General features: G+C 50.4%; 1 protein-coding gene across 1 annotated transcript in view; it reads left to right on the top strand.

Annotated features, from left to right (window-relative positions):
* Positions 1-22,951, top strand: part of LOC132397530 (myosin-binding protein C, cardiac-type-like) — a 172,001-nt gene that overhangs the window by 131,093 nt on the left and 17,957 nt on the right. Inside the window, exons 23-24 of the mRNA XM_059976360.1 lie at positions 12,181-12,269; positions 16,392-16,587. Of these exons, the coding sequence (XP_059832343.1) occupies positions 12,181-12,269; positions 16,392-16,587 (285 nt within the window). The remainder of the gene's footprint in view (positions 1-12,180; positions 12,270-16,391; positions 16,588-22,951) is intronic.

Below are 22,951 nucleotides of genomic sequence, written 5' to 3'. Positions count from 1 at the left end.
TCACTAGGGAACACCCATCTCTGTAGAACACTGTCTCTGGAGAGCACCCATCCCTGTGGAACACTGTCAATGGGGAACACCCATCTCTGTGGAACACTATCAATGGGGAAACCCCATCCCTGTGGAACCTTGGTACTGGGGATCACCCATCTCTGTGGAATACTGACAATAGGGAACACCTATCTCTGTGGAACACTGTCAGTGGGGAACACCCATCCCTGTGGAACACTGTCACTGGGGAACACCCATCTCTGTGCAACACTGTCACTGGGAAACACCCATCCCTGTGGAACATTGGTACTGGGGAACACCCATCCCTGTGGAACCTTGGTACTGGGGACCACCCATCTCTGTGGAACACTGACGATGGGAGCACCTATCTCTGTGGAACACTGTCAGTGGGGAACACACATCCCTGTGGAACACTGTCACTGGGGAACACCCATCTCTGTGCAACACTGTCTCTGGGGAACACCCATCTCTGTGGAACACTGTCACTAGGGAACACACAACCCTGTGGAACACTGTCACTTGGGAACACCCATCTCTGTGGACCATTGTCTCTGGGGAACACCCATCTCTGTGGAACATTGGTACTTGGTATCGCCCATCCCTGTGGAATACTGTCACTAGAGAACACCAATCTCTGTGGAACATTGGTACTAGGGATCACCCATCCCTGTGGAACACTGTCACTAGAGAACACCCATCTCTGTGGAACACTGTCTCTGGGGAACACCATCTCTGTCGAACACTGCCACTGGGGAACACCCATCTCTGTGGAACACTGTCACTGGGAAACACCCATCCCTGTGGAACATTGGTACTGGGGAACAACCATCCCTGTGGAACATTGGTACTTGGTATCACCCATCCCTGTGGAATACTGTCACTAGAGAACACCAATCTCTGTGGAACATTGGTACTAGGGATCACCCATCCCTGTGGAACACTGTCACTAGGGAACACCCATCTCTGTGGAACATTGGTACTAGGGATCACCCATCCCTGTGGAACACTGTCACTAGAGAACACCCATATCTGTGGAACACTGTCACTAGGGAACGCCCATCTCTGTGGAACACTGTCTCTGGGGAACACCATCTCTGTTGAACACTGTCACTGGAGAACACCCATCTCTGTGGAACATTCGTACCGGGGATCACCCATCTCTGTGGAATACTGTCACTAGGGAACACCTATCTCTGTGGAACACTGTCAGTGGGGAACACCCATCCCTGTGGAACACTATCACTGGGGAACACCCATCTCTGTGCAACACTGTCTCTGGGGAACACCCATCTCTGTGGAACATTGGTACTTGGGATCACCCATCTCTGTGGAACACTGTCAGTGGGGAACACCCATCCCTGTGGAACACTGTCACTGGGGAACACCCATCTCTCTGGAACACTGTCACTGGGGAACACCCATCTCTGTGGAACACTGTCACTGGGGAACACCCATCTCTGTGTAACATTGGTACTGGGGAACACCCATATCTGTGGAACACTTTCACTGGGGAACACCCATCCCTGTGGAACATTGGTACTGGGGAAGACCCATCTCTGTGGAACACTGTCACTGGGGAACACCAATCTCTGTGGAATATTGGTACTTGGTATCACCCATCCCTGTGGAACACTGTCTCTGGGGAACACACATATCTGTGGAACACTGTCACTAGGGAACACCCATCTCTGTGGAACATTGGTACTAGGGATCACCCATCCCTGTGGAACACTGTCACTAGAGAACACCCATATCTGTGGAACACTGTCACAAGGGAACGCCCATCTCTGTGGAACACTGTCTCTGGGGAACACCATCTCTGTCGAACACTGTCACTGGGGAACACCCATCTCTGTGGAACATTCGTACCGGGGATCACCCATCTCTGTGGAACACTGTCACTAGGGAACACCTATCTCTGTGGAACACTGTCAGTGGGGAACACCCATCCCTGTGGAACACTATCACTGGGGAACACCCATCTCTGTGCAACACTGTCTCTGGGGAACACCCATCTCTGAGGAACATTGGTACTTGGGATCACCCATCTCTGTGGAACACTGTCACTGGGAAACACGCATCCCACTGGGACACTGTCACTGGGAATCAACCATCTCTGTGGAACATTGGTACAGGGGATCACCCATCTCTGTGGAACACTGTCACTGAGCATCAACCATCCCTGTGGAACACTCTCTCTGGGGAACACCCATCTCTGTGGAACATTGGTACTGGGGATCACCGATCTCTGTGGAACACCGTGACTAGGGAACACACATCTCTGTGGAACACTGTCATTGGGGAACACCCATCTCTGTGGAACACTGTCACTGGGGTACACCCATCTCTGTGTAACATTGGTACTGGGGAACACCCATATCTGTGGAACACTGTCTCTGGGGAACAGCCATCTCTGTGTAACACTGTCACTGGGGAATACCAATCTCTGTGGAACACTGTCACTGGGAAACACCCATCCCTGTGGAACATTGGTACTGGGGAACAACCATCCCTGTGGAACATTGGTACTGGGGAAGACCCATCTCTGTGTAACACTGTCACTGGGGAATACCAATCTCTGTGGAACACTGTCACTGGGAAACACCCATCCCTGTGGAACATTGGTACTGGGGAACAACCATCCCTGTGGAACATTGGTACTGGGGAAGACCCATCTCTGTGGAACACTGTCTCTGGGGAACACCATCTCTGTCGAACACTGTCACTGGGGAACACCCATCTCTGTGGAACATTCGTACCGGGGATCACCCATCTCTGTGGAACACTGTCACTAGGGAACACCTATCTCTGTGGAACACTGTCAGTGGGGAACACCCATCCCTGTGGAACACTATCACTGGGGAACAACCATCTCTGTGGAACATTGGTACTGGGGAACAACCATCCCTGTGGAACATTGGTACTGGGGAAGACCCATCTCTGTGTAACACTGTCACTGGGGAATACCAATCTCTGTGGAACACTGTCACTGGGAAACACCCATCCCTGTGGAACATTGGTACTGGGGAACAACCATCCCTGTGGAACATTGGTACTGGGGAAGACCCATCTCTGTGGAACACTGTCTCTGGGGAACACCATCTCTGTCGAACACTGTCACTGGGGAACACCCATCTCTGTGGAACATTCGTACCGGGGATCACCCATCTCTGTGGAACACTGTCACTAGGGAACACCTATCTCTGTGGAACACTGTCAGTGGGGAACACCCATCTCTGTGGAACATTGGTACTTGGGATCACCCATCTCTGTGGAACACTGTCACTGGGAAACACGCATCCCACTGGGACACTGTCAATGGGGATCACCCATCCCTCTGGAACACAGCCTCTGGGGATCACTCATATATGTGGAACACTGTCACTGGGAATCAACCATCTCTGTGGAACATTGGTACAGGGGATCACCCATCTCTGTGGAACACTGTCAATGGGGATCACCGATCTCTGTGGAACACTGACAATAGGGAACACCCATCTCTGTGGAACACTGTCATTGGGGAACACCCATCTCTGTGGAACACTGTCACTGGGGTACACCCATCTCTGTGTAACATTGGTACTGGGGAACAACCATCCCTGTGGAACATTGGTACTGGGGAAGACCCATCTCTGTGGAACACTGTCACTGGGGAACACCAATCTCTGTGGAATATTGGTACTTGGTATCACCCATCCCTGTGGAACACTGTCTCTGGGGAACACACATATCTGTGGAACACTGTCACTAGGGAACACCCATCTCTGTGGAACATTGGTACTAGGGATCACCCATCCCTGTGGAACACTGTCACTAGAGAACACCCATATCTGTGGAACACTGTCACTAGGGAACGCCCATCTCTGAGGAACACTGTCTCTGGGGAACACCATCTCTGTTGAACACTGACGATGGGAGCACCTATCTCTGTGGAACACTGTCAGTGGGGAACACACATCCCTGTGGAACACTGTCACTGGGGAACACCCATCTCTGTGCAACACTGTCACTAGGGAACACACAACCCTGTGGAACACTGTCACTTGGGAACACCCATCTCTGTGGACCATTGTCTCTGGGGAACACCCATCTCTGTGGAACATTGGTACTTGGTATCACCCATCCCTGTGGAATACTGTCACTAGAGAACACCAATCTCTGTGGAACATTGGTACTAGGGATCACCCATCCCTGTGGAACACTGTCACTAGGGAACACCCATCTCTGTGGAACATTGGTACTAGGGATCACCCATCCCTGTGGAACACTGTCACTAGAGAACACCCATATCTGTGGAACACTGTCACTAGGGAACGCCCATCTCTGTGGAACACTGTCTCTGGGGAACACCATCTCTGTTGAACACTGTCACTGGAGAACACCCATCTCTGTGGAACATTCGTACCGGGGATCACCCATCTCTGTGGAATACTGTCACTAGGGAACACCTATCTCTGTGGAACACTGTCAGTGGGGAACACCCATCCCTGTGGAACACTATCACTGGGGAACACCCATCTCTGTGCAACACTGTCTCTGGGGAACACCCATCTCTGTGGAACATTGGTACTTGGGATCACCCATCTCTGTGGAACACTGTCAGTGGGGAACACCCATCCCTGTGGAACACTGTCACTGGGGAACACCCATCTCTCTGGAACACTGTCACTGGGGAACACCCATCTCTGTGGAACACTGTCACTGGGGAACACCCATCTCTGTGTAACATTGGTACTGGGGAACACCCATATCTGTGGAACACTTTCACTGGGGAACACCAAACCCTGTGGAACACTGTCACTACGGAACACCCATCTCTGTGGAACACTGTCTCTGGGGAACAGCCATCTCTGTGGAACACTGTCACTGGGGAATACCAATCTCTGTGGAACACTGTCACTGGGAAACACCCATCCCTGTGGAACATTGGTACTGGGGAACAACCATCCCTGTGGAACATTGGTACTGGGGAAGACCCATCTCTGTGGAACACTGTCACTGGGGAACACCAATCTCTGTGGAATATTGGTACTTGGTATCACCCATCCCTGTGGAACACTGTCTCTGGGGAACACACATATCTGTGGAACACTGTCACTAGGGAACACCCATCTCTGTGGAACATTGGTACTAGGGATCACCCATCCCTGTGGAACACTGTCACTAGAGAACACCCATATCTGTGGAACACTGTCACAAGGGAACGCCCATCTCTGTGGAACACTGTCTCTGGGGAACACCATCTCTGTCGAACACTGTCACTGGGGAACACCCATCTCTGTGGAACATTCGTACCGGGGATCACCCATCTCTGTGGAACACTGTCACTAGGGAACACCTATCTCTGTGGAACACTGTCAGTGGGGAACACCCATCCCTGTGGAACACTATCACTGGGGAACACCCATCTCTGTGCAACACTGTCTCTGGGGAACACCCATCTCTGTGGAACATTGGTACTGGGGAACACCCATCTCTGTGGAACACTGTCACTGGGGAACACCAATCTCTGTGGAACACTGTCTCTGGGGAACACCCATCTCTGAGGAACATTGGTACTTGGGATCACCCATCTCTGTGGAACACTGTCACTGGGAAACACGCATCCCACTGGGACACTGTCACTGGGAATCAACCATCTCTGTGGAACATTGGTACAGGGGATCACCCATCTCTTTGGAACACTGTCACTGAGCATCAACCATCCCTGTGGAACACTCTCTCTGGGGAACACCCATCTCTGTGGAACATTGGTACTGGGGATCACCGATCTCTGTGGAACACCGTGACTAGGGAACACACATCTCTGTGGAACACTGTCATTGGGGAACACCCATCTCTGTGGAACACTGTCACTGGGGTACACCCATCTCTGTGTAACATTGGTACTGGGGAACACCCATATCTGTGGAACACTTTCACTGGGGAACACCCAACCCTGTGGAACACTGTCACTACGGAACACCCATCTCTGTGGAACACTGTCTCTGGGGAACAGCCATCTCTGTGTAACACTGTCACTGGGGAATACCAATCTCTGTGGAACACTGTCACTGGGAAACACCCATCCCTGTGGAACATTGGTACTGGGGAACAACCATCCCTGTGGAACATTGGTACTGGGGAAGACCCATCTCTGTGGAACACTGTCACTGGGGAACACCAATCTCTGTGGAATACTGGTACTTGGTATCACCCATCCCTGTGCAACACTGTCTCTGGGGAACACACATATCTGTGGAACACTGTCACTAGGGAACACCCATCTCTGTGGAACATTGGTACTAGGGATCACCCATCCCTGTGGAACACTGTCACTAGGGAACACCTATCTCTGTGGAACACTGTCAGTGGGGAACACCCATCCCTGTGGAACACTATCACTGGGGAACAACCATCTCTGTGGAACATTGGTACTGGGGAACAACCATCCCTGTGGAACATTGGTACTGGGGAAGACCCATCTCTGTGTAACACTGTCACTGGGGAATACCAATCTCTGTGGAACACTGTCACTGGGAAACACCCATCCCTGTGGAACATTGGTACTGGGGAACAACCATCCCTGTGGAACATTGGTACTGGGGAAGACCCATCTCTGTGGAACACTGTCTCTGGGGAACACCATCTCTGTCGAACACTGTCACTGGGGAACACCCATCTCTGTGGAACATTCGTACCGGGGATCACCCATCTCTGTGGAACACTGTCACTAGGGAACACCTATCTCTGTAGAACACTGTCAGTGGGGAACACCCATCTCTGTGGAACATTGGTACTTGGGATCACCCATCTCTGTGGAACACTGTCACTGGGAAACACGCATCCCACTGGGACACTGTCAATGGGGATCACCCATCCCTCTGGAACACAGCCTCTGGGGATCACTCATATATGTGGAACACTGTCACTGGGAATCAACCATCTCTGTGGAACATTGGTACAGGGGATCACCCATCTCTGTGGAACACTGTCAATGGGGATCACCGATCTCTGTGGAACACTGACAATAGGGAACACCCATCTCTGTGGAACACTGTCATTGGGGAACACCCATCTCTGTGGAACACTGTCACTGGGGTACACCCATCTCTGTGTAACATTGGTACTGGGGAACAACCATCCCTGTGGAACATTGGTACTGGGGAAGACCCATCTCTGTGGAACACTGTCACTGGGGAACACCAATCTCTGTGGAATATTGGTACTTGGTATCACCCATCCCTGTGGAACACTGTCTCTGGGGAACACACATATCTGTGGAACACTGTCACTAGGGAACACCCATCTCTGTGGAACATTGGTACTAGGGATCACCCATCCCTGTGGAACACTGTCACTAGAGAACACCCATATCTGTGGAACACTGTCACTAGGGAACGCCCATCTCTGTGGAACACTGTCTCTGGGGAACACCATCTCTGTTGAACACTGTCACTGGAGAACACCCATCTCTGTGGAACATTCGTACCGGGGATCACCCATCTCTGTGGAATACTGTCACTAGGGAACACCTATCTCTGTGGAACACTGTCAGTGGGGAACACCCATCCCTGTGGAACACTATCACTGGGGAACACCCATCTCTGTGCAACACTGTCTCTGGGGAACACCCATCTCTGTGGAACATTGGTACTTGGGATCACCCATCTCTGTGGAACACTGTCAGTGGGGAACACCCATCCCTGTGGAACACTGTCACTGGGGAACACCCATCTCTCTGGAACACTGTCACTGGGGAACACCCATCTCTGTGGAACACTGTCACTGGGGAACACCCATCTCTGTGTAACATTGGTACTGGGGAACACCCATATCTGTGGAACACTTTCACTGGGGAACACCCAACCCTGTGGAACACTGTCACTACGGAACACCCATCTCTGTGGAACACTGTCTCTGGGGAACAGCCATCTCTGTGGAACACTGTCACTGGGAAACACCCATCCCTGTGGAACATTGGTACTGGGGAACAACCATCCCTGTGGAACATTGGTACTGGGGAAGACCCATCTCTGTGGAACACTGTCACTGGGGAACACCAATCTCTGTGGAATATTGGTACTTGGTATCACCCATCCCTGTGGAACACTGTCTCTGGGGAACACACATATCTGTGGAACACTGTCACTAGGGAACACCCATCTCTGTGGAACATTGGTACTAGGGATCACCCATCCCTGTGGAACACTGTCACTAGAGAACACCCATATCTGTGGAACACTGTCACAAGGGAACGCCCATCTCTGTGGAACACTGTCTCTGGGGAACAGCCATCTCTGTGTAACACTGTCACTGGGGAATACCAATCTCTGTGGAACACTGTCACTGGGAAACACCCATCCCTGTGGAACATTGGTACTGGGGAACAACCATCCCTGTGGAACATTGGTACTGGGGAAGACCCATCTCTGTGTAACACTGTCACTGGGGAATACCAATCTCTGTGGAACACTGTCACTGGGAAACACCCATCCCTGTGGAACATTGGTACTGGGGAACAACCATCCCTGTGGAACATTGGTACTGGGGAAGACCCATCTCTGTGGAACACTGTCTCTGGGGAACACCATCTCTGTCGAACACTGTCACTGGGGAACACCCATCTCTGTGGAACATTCGTACCGGGGATCACCCATCTCTGTGGAACACTGTCACTAGGGAACACCTATCTCTGTGGAACACTGTCAGTGGGGAACACCCATCCCTGTGGAACACTATCACTGGGGAACACCCATCTCTGTGCAACACTGTCTCTGGGGAACACCCATCTCTGTGGAACATTGGTACTTGGGATCACCCATCTCTGTGGAACACTGTCACTGGGAAACACGCATCCCACTGGGACACTGTCAATGGGGATCACCCATCCCTCTGGAACACAGCCTCTGGGGATCACTCATATATGTGGAACACTGTCACTGGGAATCAACCATCTCTGTGGAACATTGGTACAGGGGATCACCCATCTCTGTGGAACACTGTCAATGGGGATCACCGATCTCTGTGGAACACTGACAATAGGGAACACCCATCTCTGTGGAACACTGTCATTGGGGAACACCCATCTCTGTGGAACACTGTCACTGGGGTACACCCATTTCTGTGTAACATTGGTACTCTGGAACAACCATCCCTGTGGAACATTGGTACTGGGGAAGACCCATCTCTGTGGAACACTGTCACTGGGGAACACCAATCTCTGTGGAATATTGGTACTTGGTATCACCCATCCCTGTGGAACACTGTCTCTGGGGAACACACATATCTGTGGAACACTGTCACTAGGGAACACCCATCTCTGTGGAACATTGGTACTAGGGATCACCCATCCCTGTGGAACACTGTCACTAGAGAACACCCATATCTGTGGAACACTGTCACTAGGGAACGCCCATCTCTGTGGAACACTGTCTCTGGGGAACACCATCTCTGTCGAACACTGTCACTGGAGAACACCCATCTCTGTGGAACATTCGTACCGGGGATCACCCATCTCTGTGGAATACTGTCACTAGGGAACACCTATCTCTGTGGAACACTGTCAGTGGGGAACACCCATCCCTGTGGAACACTATCACTGGGGAACACCCATCTCTGTGCAACACTGTCTCTGGGGAACACCCATCTCTGTGGAACATTGGTACTTGGGATCACCCATCTCTGTGGAACACTGTCAGTGGGGAACACCCATCCCTGTGGAACACTGTCACTGGGGAACACCCATCTCTGTGGAACACTGTCACTGGGGAACACCCATCTCTGTGGAACACTGTCTCTGGGGAACAGCCATCTCTGTGGAACACTGTCACTGGGGAACAACCATCCCTGTGGAACATTGGTACTGGGGAAGACCCATCTCTGTGGAACACTGTCACTGGGGAACACCAATCTCTGTGGAATATTGGTACTTGGTATCACCCATCCCTGTGGAACACTGTCTCTGGGGAACACACATATCTGTGGAACACTGTCACTAGGGAACACCCATCTCTGTGGAACATTGGTACTAGGGATCACCCATCCCTGTGGAACACTGTCACTAGAGAACACCCATATCTGTGGAACACTCTCACTAGGGAACACCCATCTCTATGGAACACTGTCACTAGGGAACACACAACCCTGTGGAACACTGTCACTAGGGAACACCCATCTCTGTGGAACACTGTCTCTGGGGAACACCCATCTCTGTGGAACATTGGTACTTGGGATCACCCATCTCTGTGGAACACTGTCAGTGGGGAACACCCATCCCTGTGGAACACTGTCACTGGGGAACACCCATCTCTGTGGAACACTGTCACTGGGGAACACCCATCTCTGTGGAACACTGTCTCTGGGGAACAGCCATCTCTGTGGAACACTGTCACTGGGGAATACCAATCTCTGTGGAACACTGTCACTGGGAAACACCCATCCCTGTGGAACATTGGTACTGGGGAACAACCATCCCTGTGGAACATTGGTACTGGGGAAGACCCATCTCTGTGGAACACTGTCACTGGGGAACACCAATCTCTGTGGAATATTGGTACTTGGTATCACCCATCCCTGTGGAACACTGTCTCTGGGGAACACACATATCTGTGGAACACTGTCACTAGGGAACACCCATCTCTGTGGAACATTGGTACTAGGGATCACCCATCCCTGTGGAACACTGTCACTAGAGAACACCCATATCTGTGGAACACTGTCACAAGGGAACGCCCATCTCTGTGGAACACTGTCTCTGGGGAACACCATCTCTGTCGAACACTGTCACTGGGGAACACCCATCTCTGTGGAACATTCGTACCGGGGATCACCCATCTCTGTGGAACACTGTCACTAGGGAACACCTATCTCTGTGGAACACTGTCAGTGGGGAACACCCATCCCTGTGGAACACTATCACTGGGGAACACCCATCTCTGTGCAACACTGTCTGTGGGGAACACGCATCTCTGTGGAACACTGTCAATGGGGAACCCCCATCTCGTGGTACACTATCAATGGGGAGACCCCATCCCTGTGGAACATTGGTACTGGGGAACACCGATTTCTGTGGAACACTGTCAATAGGGAACACCCATCCCTGTGGATCACTGTCAATGGGGATCACCCATCTCTGTGGAACATGGTCATGGGGGATCACCCATCTCTGTGGAACATGGTCAATGGGGATCATCCATCTCTGTGGAACATTGTTATTGGGGATCACCCGTAACTTGGGAGTGTTGTTACTGGGGAACACCTGTCACTCACTCTTGGATCAATAACATTGAGAAGCTGCATGTGCTGGAAACCCAAAATAAAAACCGAGATTGTTGGGAACACTGAGTGGGATCGGGTAGCGTCTGTGGAGAGGGGTATAATGTCCAGGATCCAATTCTGAGAATTATAAATATCACCTTTCTCAGTTGTGAGAGCTCAGACTGAAAATAAAATGCTTACGATACATCCCTCTGCTAAGAGTCTCCCTTTTGTTTCCTCTCAGCTGCAGTGATGTGCTGGTGAGGAGGGAGCAGGGTCTGGGAACTGAAGTGCTGAATCAGTGACAGGGGTCAGTGCCTGCCTTTCAGTATGAAACCCTTTCCGCCACTCTCCAGAATGCTTCTCAAAAAGGCTTGTAACTACCCGAGGGTTGAAAAGCAGCTCCCTCTCGGAACACCACACCCTTTCTGCAACAAGAGGTGTTCACTGGAGAGCTCCTGCTGCAGCTCTCACTGTTGGCACTACCTGTCTGCAAGGCTGCGATCCACTCACCAGCCAGGAACACCTCATACAGGGACCCTCTCCTGCCACCCTGGCCCAAACCCACATGGAGGCTCAGAAGACTGCTAGATCTCAGGGTGAGGCCACAGAGATTCTGTAAGACCATAAGACTGTCCCTCTGGTGTGAGAGACTCTGGGTCTGAATACAAACCCTGATCCAGCCCCCATTGCAGTGTCATCAACTCTCAGAACTGGCAGAGAGGAGCAGAGTTGGAGGCAGACCTGAAATGTTGTTCCTCCCCACAGACACCGCTCAACTATCTGAGTGCTTCATAAGGTTACAGAGTTACACATGTGAAGGCAGGCCATTCTGCCCGTAACATCCAGCTGTTCTTCATGCTCTCTGATTTGATATCTGCATGAGCTACCAATGTCTGGGCACGGGTTTAAACCAGCTTTCCCTTCCAGAACGGCCATGGATCTGCCTCCCGCGGGCCCTGCGACAGAAGCTGGTCAAGGTGGTGGGGGAGACTGTCAACCTCATGATCCCTTTCCAGGTGAGGTGGGGGCTGGACTGGAGAGGAAAGTGGGATGGGAGAAGGGTGTCAGGTCAGGGGTATTGCGGTTTGGGGCAGAGATAGGGGGCTAATGTGGAGTGGGAACAAAAGGTAGGGTGGGGAAGTGAGGTGGGAGTGGCAGCTGGGGCTGGGCCCTGACCAGGAAACAAGCCATCCCTGGGAATGCCGCACGCAACCCCTCTTCCACAGCTTAGACTGACTGGCTTGGGTGGGGGCTAAGCAGCAACACTCTGTCCTACTGATTGGTGTCAGGGGTCGTAGCAGGGTGTGGGTAGAAATTCACCCGCCAGGAACCCCATTCAAAAACGTTCAAGAAGCTCTCAGTCTTTCTTCTTTGCTGCAGGGTTACCTCCCAGAGGGGGTCACCATCTACTATATGTTTTGTGCTCCAGGTTTGTGATGTCTCCAATGGCCCTTTTGATCTACTTGTGGCAGCACATGAGAGGGGGGCAAGAGAGGGCAGCAACACAGCCTTGGGGTCCTCTTCACCAAACCCGGACACCATGTTGGTATTAGGATTGGAAATGGAATTGGTTTATTATTGTCACGTATTCAAAGATACAATGAAATGTCTCTTTTGCACACTTTTCGTACAGGTCAAATCATTGCAGTGCAATGCAGTAGAACAAGGTAAAACAATAACAGGGAACAGGAAAAGAGCAGCGTGGGTAGATCATAATGAGCATGAAACATGAGATTGGCAGGAACCTGCAGTAGAACAGTCCCAGGACAGGTCTGGAGAGACCTCCCAATGGGAGAACACTGAACAGAGCTGATGTAGAGAGGATGGCACAGAAGTAGTGTCACACTGTGGGAGGGGTGGTACTGAGGGAGGGTCACACTGTGTAGGGAGGGGTAGGGTATGACTAAAACAGAACAGCAGAGTATTTGTTAAATAGGTGATTGGGCAGTGTTGATGTTCATAAGGTTCTGGGTGTGTTCGTGTACGAGGCACTGATGGCCAGCATGGAGACGGAATGTGATTAGGAAGACAAATGGTATGTTAGTATTTACAACAAGAGTAGATGACTGGTGAAAAGTAATAGGGAGCAGTTGTACTGGGTCCTTGTGAGACAACACCTGGAGCATTGTTCACAATTTATGGTTTCTCAGCTAAGTAAGATACACTTGGTTCATGGAGGGACACAAAAGTTCACCAAACTGGTTCCAAGGATGGAACATCTACTGTGTGAAAAACTGCATAGACTGGAATTATATTCTCCAGAATACAGAAGCACAAAGGGAAATCTCTTTCAGAACTATAAAACTACTAAAAGACTTGGAAGGGTAAATGCAGTCAGGACATTCCCTCTGGCTAATGAATCTAAGGCCAGGAGGCCCCAACATAATCATGTTTGTTATCACTGACATATCTCATTGGCAACTATATTAAGTTTCTCCTGTACCTAGTGAAGTGGCCACTGAGTGTATGGTCATGGTCTCCTGCTGCTGTAGCCATCCACTTCAACGTTTGACATGTTGTTTGTTCAGAGGTGCACTGTTGTAATGCATAGTCATTTGAGTTACTGTCGTCTTCCTGTCAGTTTAAACCAATCCAGCTATCTGACCTATCTAAACCAATCTGACCTCTCTCGTCAATAAGGTATTTTCAGCCACTGAACTACTACTCACTGGATGTTTTTTGTTTATTGTACCATTCTTGGTAAATTCTAGACATTGCTGTGTGTGAAAATCCCAGATTAGCAGTTTCTGAGATACTCAAATCACTGCCTGGCACCAACAATCATTCATTCCATGGTCAATGTCACTTAAATTACATTCCTTCCCCGTTCTGATATTTGATCTGAAGACATTGAACCTCTTGGCCGTGTCTTCATGCTTTTATGCATTTTGTTGTGGCCACATGATTGGCTGATTAGATATTTGCATCAACAAACAGGTGTACCTAATAAAGTGGTCACTGAGTGTGTGTAGTCTTTAGAATCAGAATCAGGCTTTTCAGTGGTCTATTTCTAACGATCTTTCTGCCTCTGGAGACAAACTGTCTATGGATATCATTTATAACTCTATGATTCCCATAGGTATCTTGACCATATCTCTTCCAACCCTGTCTCCTGTTAGAATGCCATTCCTTTCTTTCCGATTCCTTTGCGTCCATCACATCTGTTCCCAGGATGGGGCATTCCTTTCCAGGAAATCAAAGATGTTCTCCTTCTTCAAAGAACATGATTTCCTTTCCTCTAACATTGATGTTGCCGTCATCTGCATCTCCTTCATTTCCCAGGTACCTGAGCTGACCCCATCTTCCCTCAGTTAGTAACAGTGGTAGAGTTCCTCTTGTCGTCACTTACTAACCCATGAGCCGCCACATCCAAGACATCATTCTCTGCAACTTACACCGTCTTCAACGGACCCTACCGTCAAACACAGCTTTACCTTCTTCCATTCTCCACTTCCTGTAGGGATTGCTCCCTCCGTGATTCTTTTTTTTTAATTTGTCTCTTCACATTAATCTCCCTCCTGGCACCTATCTCTAAAAGTGGCATAAGCGCCCTAAACAGTCCTTCCAGGTGAAGCAACAGTTCTCCTATGAATCTATTGTATCCAATACTCCCAATGTGGCCTCCCCTACATTGGTGAGACCCAACGTAGATCGGGGAACTGCTTTGTTAAGCACCACCCTTCCATCTCCAAAAGGCAGGATTTCCTGATGGCCAACTATTTTAATTCTTACCCACATCCCGACAGGCCAGTCCATGGTGTTCTCTTCTGTCACAGTGAGGTCACTCTCAGGATGGAGGAGCAACACCTCAGATTCAGATTCAGTTTATTGTCATTTAGAAACCACAAATGCAATGCAGTTAAAAAATGAGACAACATTCCTCCAGAATGATATCACAAAAGCACATGACAAAACAGACTACACCAGAAAATCCACATAACGTTTGGCAAACCCCAATCCAGAGTCCAGAGAGGCTGCTGCGTATTAATCTTAGCGTGTTCCCCGGAAAGGAGCTCCAAAGCCACTAGACAAAACAAGACCAAAAACTAAAGCTACAAGACCTGCACAACACCACATAGTTACAACAGTGCAAACAACAGCATAATTGATAAAAAAAAGACCATAGGCACAGTAAAAATGGTCCAAAGATGTTAAAAGACTATAAGTTCGAAACCACCACACAGTTTCCACAAGTCCTCAGGGTCCGGATAGTCCTGATGAAGGGTCTTGGCCCGAAACGTCGACAGCGCTTCTCCCTATAGATGCTGCCTGGCCTGCTGCGTTCCACCAGCATTTTGTGTGTGTTGCTTGAATTTCCAGCATCTGCAGATCTCCTTGTGATGGCACAAACATTGATTTCTCCAACTCTTGGTAATTTTCCCCTCCTCCTTACCTTCTTCCCCACTCTGGCCTCTTCTCCTCACCTCCCTTTCTCCCATGGTCAACTCTCCTCTTCATATCAGATTCCTTTTTCTCCAACCTTTTATCTTTTTAACCTTCCACATTGTCCTCCTTCCCCTCCCCCACCTCATTATTCTGGCACCGTCCCTCTTCCTCTCCAGTCCTGATGAAGGGTCTCAGCCTGAAACGTCGACTGTTGATTCATTTCTGAAGTTGCTGCCTGACCTGTTGAGTTCTTCCAGCATTTTGTTGGTGGTGTTCTGGAATGTTGTGCTAATTAAATTTGTTGTTAAGTGGCAGCAATACAGTGCAAGACATAAAAACTTCAATAAATAAATGAGAAAAGAGGAATAGAGAAGTACACAAGAGAAAAGGCGGCAAGCTGTTTCATTATTTTTTCACAAAGCAGGTGATGGACATTGGGAAGCCTCTGAGCTGAGCTCTGTTGTTGAGTTTACTGAGAACAGAGTTAGGTAGGTTTCTCAATATGAGGAAATCAAAGGATAGTGCTGGAAGGTAGAACATCAGCCAAGACCTTGAAGAATGGTGGGGCAGGTTCAGATTGGATGGTCCTCCCCCAAACCTGTTTATTTTCTGACGATGCAGGAAGTATTTGTGCAAGGGTTTTGGATCAGGACTTTATGCACACGGGCTGATGTGTTTCCAGAACCAAGCTCTAGGTCAGCAAGTGGGTCCCCTGGAGGTTGTAGCTCTGAAAGTACCTCTTCCTCTTGCAGGGCAAACCCAGGCCAAAGGTCAGGTGGCTGAAGGATGAAAAGCCCCTGGATGTCCAGACCATCACTGTCCGCAACAGTGACAGCGACACAATCCTGTTCATCCGCAGGGCCGAGCGTCAGCATTCGGGGATCTACCAGCTGGAGGTGCAGATTGAAAACATCCAGGACACAGCCAGCATCCACATTCAGGTTATAGGTATGGGACTGACTGCCATCTCTGCTGCAACCTGTCCCCTCACTCACCAGTGGGGCCTCACAGATCCAAGGCCCAAGACAGGACTGACCATCTTCCTTCTCACCCAGAGCATCAGCATTTTTCACCTCCCTTTAACACATAGGTCTGGGTCATCAAGTCATACAGTTATAGAGTCAAAACCAATCAAGTTGAGTTTATTGTCATAAGCAGGAGTAAATGTGTTCCCAGGTACAGTATAAAACAGCATCACAGAAATATTGCATTATATAAGCAGCATTCACAAGACAAGCACAAATAAACAAAACACATTCATAAAGGTGGAGAGTGTATATGGATTTCAGCAAGGTATTTGATAAGGTTCCCCATGCAAGACTCATTCAGAAAGTAAGGAAGCATGGGATCCAAGGGGACATTGCTTTGTGGATTCAGAGCTGGCTTGCCCACAGAAGACAAAGGGTGTTTGTAGATAGTTTGTATTCTGCATGGAGGACAGTGACCAGTGCTGTTGTGCAGGGATCTGTTCTGGGGCCCCTCCTCTGTGTGATTTTCATAAATGACCTGAATGAGGAAGTAGAAGGGTGGGTTAGTAAGTTTGCTGATGACACAGAAGTTGGGGGTGTTGTGGATAGTCTGAAAGGTTACCAGAAGTTACAACGGGACATTGATAGGATGCAGAACTGGGCTGAGAAGTGGCAGTTGGAGTTCAACCCAGATAAAAAGTGCGAAGTGGTTCATTTTGGTAGGTCAGCTTTGAAGACAGAATATAGTATTAATGATAAGACTCTTGGTAGTGTGGAGGATCAGAGAGATGTTGGGGTCCGTGTCCATAGGACACTCAAGGCTGCTGTGCAGGTTGACTCTGTGGTTATGAAAGTGTCTGGTCTGTTCATCAACTGTGGGATTGAGTTGAAGAGCTGTGAGGTAATGTTGCAGCTATATAAGACCCTGGTCAGACCCCACTTAGAGTACTGGGTTCAGTTCTGGTCACCTCAGTACAAGAAGGATGTGGATACTCTAGAGAGAGAGCAGAGATTTACTAGGATGTTGCCTAGATTAGGGAGCATGCCTTATGAGAATAGGTTGAGTGAACTTGGCCTTTCTCCTTGGAGAAACGTAAGATGAGAGGTGACCTGATAGAGGTGTATAAGATGATGAGAGGCATTGATTGTGTGGATAGCCAGATACTTTTTCCCAAGGCTGAAATGGCTAACATGAGGGGGCATAGTTTTAAGGTGCTTGGAAATAGGTACTGAGGGGATGTCAGGGGTAAGTTTTTCACAGAGAGAGTTCTGGGTGCATGGAATGCACGGCCAGTGACGGTGGTGGAACCGGATACAATAGGGTCTCTTAGGAGACTCTAAATAGATAGATGGAGCTTAGAATACATGTGGTAGGGAAATTCTAGGCAGTTTCTAGAGTAGGTCACATGGGGATTGAAGGGCTTATAATGTGCTGTAGATTTCTATGTTCTATGTAAAGATAAAAGTCCATTTCAGTACAAAGTGATTGAAGTGGTCACAATGGTGCTAACCTATACTATTTAGGATTTTGGTCCAACTGGTACATGTTGGACAATCTGCTCACCTGAGATGGTTCCATTTGCTTTCCTGTGGCTTACATCCTTCTGAACCTTTCATATCTATGAACCTGTACAAATACCTTTTGAACATTGTAGTTATACCCAGGTCTGCCACATATTCCTGTACAAATGCCTCTTAAAAGCTCGACCACATGTTCCACATTCTCCCTGTTCCTATTTTAACACTTGCCAGCCATGTCACCATCACAAAGTTATCAAAGATTTGCAGAGTCAGACGGTGCAGCGATTTGCTTTTTACACATTTCATCCTTGCCAACCCTACCTGTGCTTGCCTTCTATTGGCCAGAATCCCTCTAAATCTTTTCTACCCAAGTGTCTTTTAAGCTTAGCAATTGTACCCACATTTGGCACTTCTACTAGTAGCTCAATCATCACTCTCTGTGAGGAGAGAGCTTCCCTGCAGGTCCTCTTTAAGTCCTTTTCCTCTCCTGAGCCTTATCTTTTAGACTCCCCTGCTCTGGGAAACAGACTGCGACTCTACACTCTATCCATGTCCCTTACCACTTTTATATTTTGGAGGCTGGACATCAGGCTTCAGCATCAACTGCTCCTGTATGTGTGTGTGTCCCTAACCCTAGGCTTCCTAACTCTATCATTCCCCACACCTCATACCATTTCTGGCTTTTCATCACCTCTTTTCGTAATCTAATCCATTGAGGCCCACCTCTCCATCCTGGGGGCCAGGATGAGTGCCTCTGGCACAGTCCAAGCAGGGCTGCAGTTTTCCATCGTTTTTTCCTACTGCACTGGATGTGTGAGTACAGTCCATATAACTATATAACAATCACAGCACAGAAACAGGCCATCTTGGCCCTTCTAGTCCATGCCGAATGCTTACTCTCACCTAGTCCCACTGACCCGCACTCAGCCCATAACCCTTGATTCCTTTCCTGTCCATATACCCATCCAATTTTACTTTAAATGACAATATCGAACCTGCCTCTACCACTTCTACTGGAAGCTCGTTCCACACAGCTACCACTCTCTGAGTAAAGAAATTCCCCCTCGTGTTACCCTTAAACTTTTGCCCCCGAACTCTCAACTCATGTCCTCTTGTTTGAACCTCCCCTACTCTCAATGGAAAAAAGCCTATCAACATCAACTCTACCTATCCCCCTCATTATTTTAAATACCTCTATCAAGTCCCCCCTCAACCTTCTACGCTCCGAAAAATAAAGACCTAACTTGTTCAACCTTTCCCTGTAACTTAGGTGCTGAAACCCAGGTAACATTCTAGTAAGTCTTCTCTCTACTTTCTCTATTTTGTTGACATCTTTCCTATAATTCGGTGACCAGAACTGTACACAATACTCCAAGTTCAGCCTTACCAATGCCTTGTACAATTTTAACATTACATCCCAACTCCTATACTCAATGCTCTGATTTATAAAGGCCAGCATGTAGTGGTGTGCTACACACAGCGCTGAAATAATGACACGTAGTCGGTGAGCTGCAGTTGCGAAAGACGTTTATTCAAACTTTGCGGCCTCGCTTTAGAGCCTTCCTGTTCCTGCCCTCCCCAGGCAGGAATGCTGTAGGGGGTGCGTATTCACAGTCCTGTCCCGCGTGCGGGCTTTTCCCCTTGCAGGTGAAGAAGGCCTGGCGCCCTCTTTGGGACCGGCCTCAATGCCGGCGCGCGCCGCTTTGTCAGCCGGTTAGAGTGTGCTGGGAAGTGGGTCACCACATAAGCCCCCCCCCCCCCCCCAGAACTGGCGATACACCGCCCAATGTCCTCAGTCTGGGTCGGACTCTGTTTGGGAGGTCTGCCTCTGCGCCGCAGTGCCTGAATCTCGACCGGCTGCACCGTCCACATGGGTCGGTTTGAGTCGGTCCACCGTGAAAACCTCCTCTTTCCCCCCAATGTCCAGCACGAATGTGGACCCGTTGTTTCTGATCACCGTAAATGGCCCCTCGTAGGGCCACTGTAGCAGTGCCCGATGTCCGCCCAGTTGTAGAAAAACAAACTTACAGTTTTGCAGGTCATTGGATATGCAGGTTGGGTTCTGTCTATGCTGTGAAGTGGGTATGGGGGCCAGGTTACCAAGCCTCTCGCGTAGTCTGCCCAGGACTGCTGCAGGTTCTTCCTCTTGCCCCCTTGGGGCTGGTACGAACTCTCCTGGGATGACCAGGGGTGCGCCGTACACCAACTTGGCTGACGAGGTGTGCAGATCCTCTTTGGGTGCCATGCGGATTCCGAGCAGGACCCAGGGAAGCTCGTCCACCCAGTTAGGCCCTTTGAGGCAGGCCATGAGAACCGACTTCAGGTGACGGTGGAAACGCTCCACTAGTCCGTTCGACTGTGAGTGGTAGGCAGTTGTGTGGTGCAGCTGAGTCCCCAAAAGGCTGGCCATAGCTGACCACAGGCTGGAGGTGAACTGGGTGCCTCTGTCGGAGGTAATGTCGGCCGGTACACCAAAGCGAGATACCCAGGTGGCAATCAGTGCTCGGGCGCAAGATTCGGAGGTGGTGTCGGTGAGCGGGACCGCCTCTGGCCATCTTGTGAACCGGTCCACGATAGTCAGGAGATGCTGCGCTCCTCATGACACTGGCAGGGGGCCCACGATATCCACACGAATGTGGTTGAAACGCCGGTGGGTGGGGTGGAACTACTGGGGCAGTGCCGTTGCACCTTGGCTGTTTAGCAGTGCATGCACGTTCTGGCCCATTCACTGACCTGCTTGCGGAGTCCATGCCAAACGAACCTGTTGGCTACCATCTGGACGGTTGACCTGATGGAGGGGTGCGCTAAGTTGTGAATGGAGTTGAAACCGTGCCGCCGCCAGGCTGCTGGGTCGACGGGGCGTGGTTGGCCGGTGGTGACGTCACAGAGTAGGTCCTCTCACCTGGGCCTACGGGGAGGTCCTGGTGCTGCAAACCGGAGACTGCAGTCCTGTAACTGGGGATCTCCTCGTCTGCCTGCTGCGCCTCCGCCAGTGCTTCATAGTCTACCCCCTGGGACAGGGCTTGGATGTTAGGGCTTGTCCTTTCCCGAGACATGCCGGACATCCGTCGTGTATTCGGAGATGTAGGACAGATGTCGCTGCTGGCAGGACGACCAGGGGTTGGATGCTTTCATGAACGCAAAGGTAAGCGGATTGTGGTCTGTGAACGTGGTGAAGGGCCGACCTTCTAAGAAGTACCTGAAATGCCGGATTGCCAGGTATAGCGCCAACAGTTCCTGGTCGAAAGCACTGTATTTGAGCTTGGGTGGTCGTAGGTGTTTGCTGAAAAACGCCAGGGGTTGCCAGCGACTCTCGATGAGTTGTTCCAGCCCCCACCGACTGCCGTGTTAGATGCATCCACTGTGAGGGTGGTAGGGACGTCCATTCTGGGGTGCACTAGAATCGCGGCATTTGCCAAGGCTTTTTTGGTTTTAATGAAAGCGGCAGCAGACTCCTCGTCCCAGGTAATGTCCTTGCCCTTACCCGACATCAGGGCGAACAGGGGGCGCATGATTCGGGCTGCTGAAGGGAGGAAGTGGTGGTAGAAATTTACCTTACCCACAAATTCCTGAAGGCCTTTGATTGTGTTGGGTTGGGGGAAATGGGGGACCGTGTCTACCTTGGCGGGCAGAGGGGTTGCCCCGTCTTTAGTAAACCTGTGGACCAGGAAGTCGATGGTGTCGAGCCCGAACTGGCATTTGGCCGGGTTGATTGTTAGGCCGTATTCATTCAGTCGGGCGTAGAGTTGATGGAGGTGGGACGGGTGCTCCTGATCACTACTGAGGATGTTGTCCAAATAGATGTCGTGTCCCACCGCGTCCATTAACTGCTGAAACGTCTGTGCGGCATTCTTTAGGCTGAACGGCATGCAGAGGAACTTGAAAAGGCTGAACGGGGTGATGAGTGCCTTTTTGGGGACATCATCCGGATGCATCGGGATCTGATGGTATCCCCTGACGAGGTCTACCTTGGAGAAGATCCGTGCGCCATGCGGGTTTGCTGCAAAATCCTGAATGTGCGGCACAGGGTAGCGGTCCGGTGTTGTAGCCTCATTCAGCCTGCAGTAGTCGCCGCATGGTCTCCAGCCCCCTGTTGCTTTGGGCACCATGTGCAAGGGGGAGGCCCATGGGCTGTCGGACCGCTGGATGATCCCCAATTCCTCTATCCTCTTGAACTACTCCTTCGCCAGTCGGAGCTTGTCTGGGGGAAGCCTTCGAGCATAGGCGTGGAGGGGTGGTCCTTGTGTCGGGATTTGGTGCTGTACATGGCTGGGCACGGCTGCCGTGAACTGCGGCGCCAGAACCGATGGGAAATCCGCCAGGACTCTGGTGAAGTCGTTGTCGGACAGCGTGATGGAGTCTAGGTGTGGGGCCGGCAACGGGGCTTCACCCAGGGAGAACGTTTGAAAGGTCTTGGCGTGGACCGGTCTCTTCCTTGGCAGGTCGACCAGTAGGCTGTGAGCTCGCAAAAAATCCGCTCCCAGGAGCAGTTGGGCTACGGCGGCCAGTGTGAAGTCCCACGTGAACCGGCTGGAGCTGAACTGTAGCCGCACCATATGGGTGCCGTAAGTCCTTACTATGTTGCTGTTGGCGGCCCTCAGGGTGTAACCTGGTTCTCTGTTGCGGGTGTTTTAACTCGTCGGAGGTAAGATGCTGATCTTGGCTCCAGTGTCAACCAAAAATCAGCATCCCGACTGCTTGTCCCAGACATACAAGAGGCTATCCCGAAGGCCCTGGCATTTCCCGGGAACTTGCAGGGCAGGCTACAGTGGCGGGCTTCTGCGCCCCACCGCTGGTGGTAGAAGCACCATTGTTCATTGGTC

The sequence above is a fragment of the Hypanus sabinus genome, chromosome 7, assembly GCF_030144855.1.
Source record: "Hypanus sabinus isolate sHypSab1 chromosome 7, sHypSab1.hap1, whole genome shotgun sequence".
NCBI classification, from domain to species: Eukaryota; Metazoa; Chordata; class Chondrichthyes; order Myliobatiformes; family Dasyatidae; genus Hypanus; species Hypanus sabinus.
Note: the sequence above shows the minus strand (reverse complement) of the source record. Positions and strands in the feature narration are given on the sequence as shown.